Source organism: Prunus dulcis, chromosome 7 (genome assembly GCF_902201215.1).
Source record: "Prunus dulcis chromosome 7, ALMONDv2, whole genome shotgun sequence".
Lineage (NCBI taxonomy): Eukaryota > Viridiplantae > Streptophyta > Magnoliopsida > Rosales > Rosaceae > Prunus > Prunus dulcis.
In genome coordinates this window covers 17,309,986-17,317,967 of record NC_047656.1, presented here as the reverse complement: position 1 = coordinate 17,317,967, position 7,982 = coordinate 17,309,986, and the positions used below count along the sequence as shown (strand labels likewise).

The following is a 7,982-nucleotide window of genomic DNA, read 5'->3' as shown; positions in this document are numbered from 1 at the left end:
ATAACGAAGATGACTTTTGGCAGTATTCAAGTTAATCACGTATTGCCATGTGTTTTTAACCTTCCCACATGGCAATGCTTGATTAGTTTGGAATCCTCTTCACTATGACATTCCGTTGCATGAAAGTTTTCACGGATAGCTTATTGCTAACTTTGGGTTGAGAATTGAGATTCCGTTGTTATAAGTTACAACAAATGACTATTGACTGCAAGTGTGTCGAAACAAATTTAAATTAACAGCAAACTATCCCTTTAAATTTGCATGCATCAGCAAAACTGCATTGCAAATGAACCATACTTTACAGAGAGTGAGGTCGACCACCATCACTTCACACAGAAACAAGGTGACAACAAGTATTCTAGGGAAGCCCGCAATACATGCAAACTTTGTTACAGCATACAAGTTTTCTTAACCAAAACAAGCTTTTACCCATCTGCATGATTGCATCTCCCACAACCATCTATAAGTTGGTATCAAAGTCTGCAATCATGTTTTCCTGGAAACCTTCCTCTTTCTTGATAATCCCTTTTGCTTTTCATCCCTCTTCCTCTTCTTTACTTGATTCTGGAATGATTTACCAACCAAGGAAGGTTGTTCTTTCAAGGCAAAGCTTTTTGCAACATGTCCCAAGTGAAGTTTCTTCACCATAAATATTCTTTTCAGCTCACCACGATGGGCAGTGTATGCACGAACCCAAGAGCAAAATGCGTTTTTGGCCAGTGTCTTCGTATCTGGCTGAGAAAAGAAATGAAGGCAATGTGTTAATGTTAATCACAAAGAAAGAAACTCATAATTATTACAAATATTCAAACCTATAAATCTGGCCGGCATACCCAGCAAACATATTAAAAGTGAAAGGATATTTCCTTAAGTATCTGGTTTGGATAAGTCATTTGCTAAGGTTTCACAATAATGCGAGATAGCTAAAGATTAAGAAAAAGTCCAAAACTGGATGGAGGGCTTTCTTCACAGTACAAACACAGCTCGATAAAGCATACTTTAAGGCACACTGAAGAAGAATCAGGAGAAGAGAAGTACCTTCTCTGTAAATGCTTCAAGTGCCTTTTGCAAAGACATCACCCAAGGATGTGAGTCAATGGAAAGAAACTTCCTGACATGCTTATGACCAAATAGTGGAAAACTATCTAATACTTTGAGGAGGGGATACTCTTGTAGGGAAACACCATGTTTCGCCAACTCTTTCAAATAATCCATTTCAATTGGCTGTAAAAATAACAATGAATCTCCTCTTTCGCCAAGCCGAGCAGTTCTTCCAACCCTAGATCAAGTATGAAATAAATATCAAGAAAAACATTAAAGATGCATGATAGACTTAGCGTAGTGAAATTCCATGCTAAGAAACAAAACTTCAAAATAAATAACCTTGTAATTTTAGCCGCTGAAAAAACATCACCACTTCGTTTTAAAACCAATTAGTTCTTAAGGCTTTTCAAAAATTTGAATAATTTAAAATATTGGGATATCGTTATTTTCTTATGCATCTCATGAGGAACTTTGATGATGTACAATCATGAAATGCTGCGGATAAAAGTGTTACTTAGTTGAATGAGCATTCATGGACTGAAAACAATCAAAACTCTGGCTTATATTGTTGCACATGCAGGAAAGAAGAGGGGGGATAAAATGGGAAAAGAAAACTGAAGATGGATAAGTTTAAATACCTATGAACATATTCAGTAGCCTCGCCTGGAGAATCATATTGTATGATACATTTTACTTTCGGGAAATCCAAACCTCTAGCACAAACATCTGTGGACAATAGAAGAGCCGATTTTTCTTTTTTGAAGGTTTCAAACGCAGTTCTTCGATCCTCCTGCTTCATATTCCCATGTAACCGAAAGGTCTTACATCTAACAAACATCTGATTAAGTTCTGCTTCTAGTCCTGAGTGAGGTCTGAATTGGAACTCACTTATCAAGGAGTAGTGAAAATCCACTGCATCACATGTTGAAAAGAATAGCACAATCTGTAAAATGAGCAAGTGAGTGAGAACTGACAAGGTAAAGCATAATAAAATGAAGTTGAAGACTGCATAGAAAGACCCAAACTGTGTTAACAATATAAGACATCACTTCGAGGATTTCAGGATGTGGTAAATAGGATACATCATTGATGCTGAAGGACATTATCCCTTTATATGAACTCACTAGCACAATATCACAGAATTGAAAAGTATAATCTTGAATATGAAGATTCTAAAGACTGCCAAAGAAAGAAAAAGCTAGCTTCCATAACCATTAGAAAATGGAAGGTTGAGACGTAGGCTTTACCTTTTCGGAAGTTTCTCGCTCAAAAAGATGTTTTAGAATGGAAAGAAGTACAGCAAGCCGTGCATTACATGGTACTGCAAAGAAATTTGATCAAAACAGTTAATCACCACATCTATTATGTAGTCTAATGAATCATACCCTGCCCCCACACCCACGCCCCCCCCAAAAAAAAAACAAAAAAAAAAGAAAAGAAAAGAAAAGTATTGGCACATACCTTTTACATATCTCTGGGTCAATTGAGCTGGAAGTTTATAATCTTCACTAAAAGAGCCTGTTGTCTTTGCTGAAGGTTGTGGTTCATCATCTGTGTCAGATCCTAAATGCTCATGTAATGCAATTGACTGCGTCTTTTTCTCAGGCATGCCAATCATAACAGGTTTTTCTAAACTCATTTTCGCAAGATGATTGACTTTTTCATTTAAGGTCGCTGATAATAGCAAATTCTGCCTCTGAAACTCATATTTAGTTGAAACAACACCATCCTCAGTGGCAGAGCCATGTTGCATTGAACCCAAACGATCTAGTATTTCCTCTATTTCTTTTCCAAATCCCAATTCCAAAATTCTGTAAAAAAACATATGGATATCTAATGAATGCATGTCCAAATTATACAATGACAATTGGATACAATAATAGCATTGTACACATTCATAATAGAGTATATAATAAAAACTCGAATGGTGTATGTGTAGCATACCTATCTGCTTCATCAAAGATAATCCAACGCAAATTTGTGTGCAAGAACGATGATGTATTCTTCAGGTGATCCAAGAGTCGTCCAGGAGTAGCAACTAGAATAGATATGCCTGAAAAAAGCAGATGGGTAGTGAGAAGACCATACAAAAAAAATCTTTAACAAAAACCAACAACCAAAATTAAATTTCGGGCACCTTTGCGCAGCCTGGCCTTCTCCTTGTTCCTGTTTTCACCTCCCATTACATAACCAGGGACAATCCAATGAAACCTGTGCAGTAACTTGTGTAGGATTTCATGAACCTGCAAACACAGCTCTCGCGTTGGCACAAGAACCAACGCTAGCAATCAAAACAAGCATATGAAAATGTTAGTATGTGAGCTTACAAGCATGCTTGTATGTTTGTTCACAAAATATATCGATGCTATGTTTGTATGGTACCTACCGAAAGTGCCATCGGAGCGCTGAATTCGAGGTTGGTACAAGTGCAAGTGGTGGATAACCGGAGCCAAATACGCCACCGTTTTGCCTGTGCCCGTAGCCGCATTCACAAGCACATGGCGGCCGGATAGAATTACAGGGATGGCTTGAGCTTGCACCAGAGTTGGAGCTTTGAAGCCCAACCTTTCTGTTTCGTTCAAACAACAAAAAGGTATTTTCTTTATTATTTTGGAAGAGAATTAAATTATAGTTTTGGCATAAATAAAAAAATTTGTATTACCTTCGAGCTGCTCGCATAAGTTTGAGTGAAGGCCGAGGCTGGAGAAAGAGCAAGACGAGAAGATTTCACCTTCCTCTGTTTCTGTGTTTTTTCTCTTGGCGGCCACCATTTGGAGCTGCTGCTGCTTCTTCTTCTTTCTTGCTCCAAGTTCTTACTTCGAATTCACTTCTTATTCCAGCACCAACCCGACCCGAAAATTATTGGGCCCGGACCCTAAATGTTACAAATTTGGACCCTGGCCCAGCCCACAATGAAACTGCAGTGCCTGGCCTGCCTGAGCTGAAAGACTGAAAAAAGCTGAAGAGGTGCTTCTGAACCTCGTCGTCTTTCTCTTGCATCTTCAACCTGTGAGAAGTCTCCAACAAACACATTAATCAATCGGTAAGCTTCATTTGTTTCCATGTGAACGTGATCGAATTATTTACACTTCGTGTAGTTCAATTTCGGGAAAATTTTACCTTTATTTCGTCGTTGGCTGTAGCTCGGGCTTTAGGGTTTTTGTGCGCATCTGGATCTGTGAGCAATTCAGATGGTTTCGGACGACGTCGTAGATAGCTTGGAGAAAGGGTTACTATCCGAAACTGCAAATGAAGCTGAAGATGAAATAGTTCTGTATTCAGCTTCGTTTCAGGAGATGGAGGAGAATTATGTGAAGTACCAAACAGCACAATGGCTTCTTTACTCTTTGCTTTTAATATTGGCATGGGGAATTGGGTTCTTCATGCTGCTTTATTTACCAGTCCGAAGATACATTTTGCGCAAGGATATTCGGTCCAGAAAGCTCTATCTCACTCCCAATGCCATTGTCTACAAGGTAAATTCAAATTTAAAGTTTGAATCTTTTTTCTTCTTGTTGATAATTTGAGCTCTTGAATGTGCTTTGCTCTTGTTTAATATGATTGTTTGTCAATTGATCAATCTTTGAATGCTGCTGGACTATGGTTGGTTGGTTTTGCTATATGAAATTATGGACAGATGGTTACCTTTGGATGATGCTTTGTTTCTTTAGCTCAGGTTACCAAGCCAGTTCCATTTCCAATTTTTGGGGTGCTGAAGAAAGAAAAGCATGTTTTGTTGCCTTCAGTCGCTGATGTTGTAATTGAGCAAGGTAAAGAGCATTGTCAGTTGCTACATGAATGTTATTTTCCAATACCTTAGTCTTGCTGGTGATGTCTTAGAACCGCCTATAATGCTATTGTTATACTCAGGATATCTGCAGTCTCTCTATGGTGTCTACTCACTTAGAATAGAGCATGTTGGTGTCAGAAGGCCACCAAGCGATGATGTTCAAATCCATGGCATTGCAAATCCCAGTGCTTTCAGGAAGGTACTTACTCACTGTAGTTGTGTTAAAGTTTTCCCCAAGTTTAGTAAGTATGAGTTACTTGATCAACCTTGATGTATGTCCCATTTCAGGCTGTCCTCATGCGCCTGTCAAGCATGACGAATGAGGTTTTCTCTAGACAAGTTTCCACGCTCGAAGACATTCCCAATTTGAGGGTAGGGTCATATGCTAGATGCTTCCGGTCCTTATCAGAGGAAGTTGAACTTATTTTGGTTATATTTGACAAGCTTGATCTGGGCATATTGATTAAACCTTGATAACCTGTTAGCCATTAACAATGCTAGAAAAAGCCCTTCCTTTTCGTATTCAGCTAGGCAATTGTCTTTCACAAGTTCAATATTTATTAGTTCTCTTTCTTTCTATTGTCAGCTTCAGATGTCTCCGTCAAAGCCCCTCAGGTATGGGGATCTAACACTACTGCAGAAACTTGATGAAGTTGGAAGTTCTGTGAAGGTAGAACGCCAAACTTCCTACTTTTGTTTTGAAAGTAGGATATGCTCTTCTTTCTCGCAGACTTTACTTACATCTGGTATATTTTACAGAGAGTTCAAACGTTACTTGAGGAGCACCCTCCAACATCAGAACCTATAGAATGAAGTAAGTTGATTAAAGTCAGCAATGAATTTTAATTCTTCTGGCCCTTCACATATTCTTAGTTGGACATTTTTCTTCTCAACACAAGCTGATTGTTTGATAACATACTCAGATGTGCCGTTTCCTATGTTTTGGATCTAGTATGTGACGCAGGATATGCAGGACGGCTGTAATTTCACATCAGGCCTTTCCCCGGTACAACATGTGTGCACGCCCATACCATTTTATCATCACCTATCTCAGCTGACAATCCAGCAGTGCAATTTACAACCCCACAAACATGAGATATGCTTCCAACGTGTCTGTTGGTGATTTTGGTGTACTTTGTATCTTATCATTTGCAAATATAGAAATTGTCCCGTGTAAAAAAAAATTTATGATTCTCCCCATTGGGGTTTGTTGTGTGCTGTTCTTTTAACGAAAAAGATTTCCTTTTTGTTTTCATTTCTATTTCTCTCCTGTATTACTCTGGAAATTCCATTCCATATATTTGAAAATTGTTCCATTTTTACTATATTTTCAACTTTTGGCCCTCTTGTGGGCCTAATCTGACTGTGTGAATATCTCAGTTTCAGGCCTTCACCTGTTGGGCCTTACTATATGTGCTGCAAATATAAATGGGCCTTTACAACTATTTGGGCTATCTGAGATACTCCTTTGTCAAACTTTTTTATATTTTCCACTGTTTTTCTCACTGTTTTTCTCGCCAAATTGTATGTTCAGAAAATATATTTGAAGGGCATCCATGATAAGGTTGTATTTGTTGTGAGCCACATGAAAGAGCAACAATAGAACAATTCATTCAGACAACAAAAATCATTATATATTTTTTTTTCGTACGATCTTCTTGTTGGGGTGAACCCAAGTTTTCTTGTAAGAAATCTTAAAAGCTTTAGGGATGGTTGAGATGAAGTTGGGAAAAGGGGAAAAGTGGTTGTGAGTCGCTCTCTTGTGAGTCGCTCTCTAATAAAATTTTCTATTATGTCTTGGCCGTAGGGTTTGCCAACTCAACTTGTTTTTATTGTAATATGCATGAAAAAAGGAAAACCGAGGAATTTGGTTGGGAAGATGTCGAGTTTGGCTTACCTATGTTGACTTCTCATTCAATTCTCCTTGTGTTTAGTAGAGTTTCCTCTACCTCTTATTATGAGGTCTTTCCGTACCTTCTTTTGGGTTTTTTCTTCTTCTTTCTTTTAAGTAATACAATAGTAGTTATATATGCACACATGTATTATGCGAGTTAGTAAGGCATGTAGGCTTGCTTATTGCCATTCGAGTTCGATCATCCTCTTCATTCACTAAATAGTAGTTTAAAATATCGTTTTGTAAAAGAAGAAAAAAGGGTAATAATTATACATACAAAATGTTAATTATCAAAGTATCTAAATAGTGCCCTTCAAGACAATAACAAGAGCATGGTGCTTTGGTGTTTATGACTAGATGGACCTTTGATAGAACATGCTCAGATGCTCTACGAATCAAATTAGAGGGCAACAAAACCTATGGGAGTTGGATGATTAGTCACTATCTACCGCCCAAGTATTCAGGCCCCAACAAAGCATCAAAGCATTTTTAACATTAATAACCAATTGGAATTTGAAAATTTGGGAATTGAGCTAAAAGAAGATAGATATAGCATGGAAACTTGAATTGAAAACTCATAAGGGTCACGCAAATTTAGTGCTTTTGGGAAAAGACAATTGCAATAGAACACGGATTTCGTCATGTGAAAAATGCCGTGAGCTAATATGGTCGATGAGATTGAGGCGTGAGAACATCATCATCACCAAGCAAGCATTGGCTTCGCTTGGCCTTTGCATGCAAATGTGATGCAGCACGACATGTTTTTAGAAAACCAAACTTTTTGTCCAAGTTAGCTTGGCTAGCTTTTGATTGTTTTGCATGCAAATAAGTTGAAAACTTATTTCTCTCATAAAATAAATATTGCATGCATATTTTGATGTCAATAGGGGCCGACTAGCTAGCACAATCTCCTACAGTTGGATTTTGTTTCTTTTATATTTATTGTAATTTGTATCCAACAACCTCATTTTCAATTTGCTCTTAAATTGTATGTAGGTGCCTGCTTTTGTTGGCTAGTTTATTATTCGACAAGGATTGTGGGTTTTGGTACATTATTGTCCTTTTATTTTTGTTTTCATTTCATAAATACAAGTGAGATTTTACATTTTTCATTGATATTTTAAATGACCACGATTCAGTAATGTGACAGGTATGATTAACCAACGATGTAAAATATTTGGTTCTACTCATCTCAAATGAAATGAATTTATTTTGTTGGAAAGTAGAGCATTCCATTTCCTTGTAGGTAGGTAG

The 7,982-nt window shown here is 37.6% G+C and overlaps 2 protein-coding genes across 4 annotated transcripts; one reads left to right on the top strand and one right to left on the bottom strand.

Moving 5' to 3' along the window:
* Nucleotides 1–201: 201 nt before the first annotated feature.
* LOC117634816 (DEAD-box ATP-dependent RNA helicase 17) lies at nucleotides 202–3,874 on the bottom strand. Of its 2 annotated transcripts, none has more exons than XM_034369061.1 (9): nucleotides 3,707–3,867; nucleotides 3,431–3,613; nucleotides 3,182–3,325; nucleotides 2,989–3,097; nucleotides 2,506–2,855; nucleotides 2,292–2,365; nucleotides 1,683–1,987; nucleotides 1,039–1,279; nucleotides 202–735 (listed from the first exon to the last, which is right to left on the bottom strand). In XM_034369061.1, the coding sequence occupies exons 1-9, from the start codon at nucleotides 3,813–3,815 to the stop codon at nucleotides 487–489; spliced, it is 1,764 nt and encodes a 587-aa protein (XP_034224952.1). In that variant the 5' UTR covers nucleotides 3,816–3,867; the 3' UTR covers nucleotides 202–486. The 2 variants fall into 2 exon arrangements, with proteins under 2 accessions (XP_034224952.1, XP_034224953.1); XM_034369062.1 differs by having other exon boundaries at nucleotides 545–731; nucleotides 3,707–3,874.
* Nucleotides 3,875–3,952: 78 nt separating this feature from the next.
* LOC117634817 lies at nucleotides 3,953–6,089 on the top strand. Of its 2 annotated transcripts, none has more exons than XM_034369063.1 (8): nucleotides 3,953–4,087; nucleotides 4,188–4,520; nucleotides 4,721–4,814; nucleotides 4,915–5,033; nucleotides 5,123–5,206; nucleotides 5,421–5,504; nucleotides 5,594–5,648; nucleotides 5,787–6,089. In XM_034369063.1, the coding sequence occupies exons 2-7, from the start codon at nucleotides 4,236–4,238 to the stop codon at nucleotides 5,645–5,647; spliced, it is 720 nt and encodes a 239-aa protein (XP_034224954.1). In that variant the 5' UTR covers nucleotides 3,953–4,087; nucleotides 4,188–4,235; the 3' UTR covers nucleotide 5,648; nucleotides 5,787–6,089. The 2 variants fall into 2 exon arrangements, with proteins under 2 accessions (XP_034224954.1, XP_034224955.1); XM_034369064.1 differs by having other exon boundaries at nucleotides 5,758–6,089.
* Nucleotides 6,090–7,982: the final 1,893 nt, after the last annotated feature.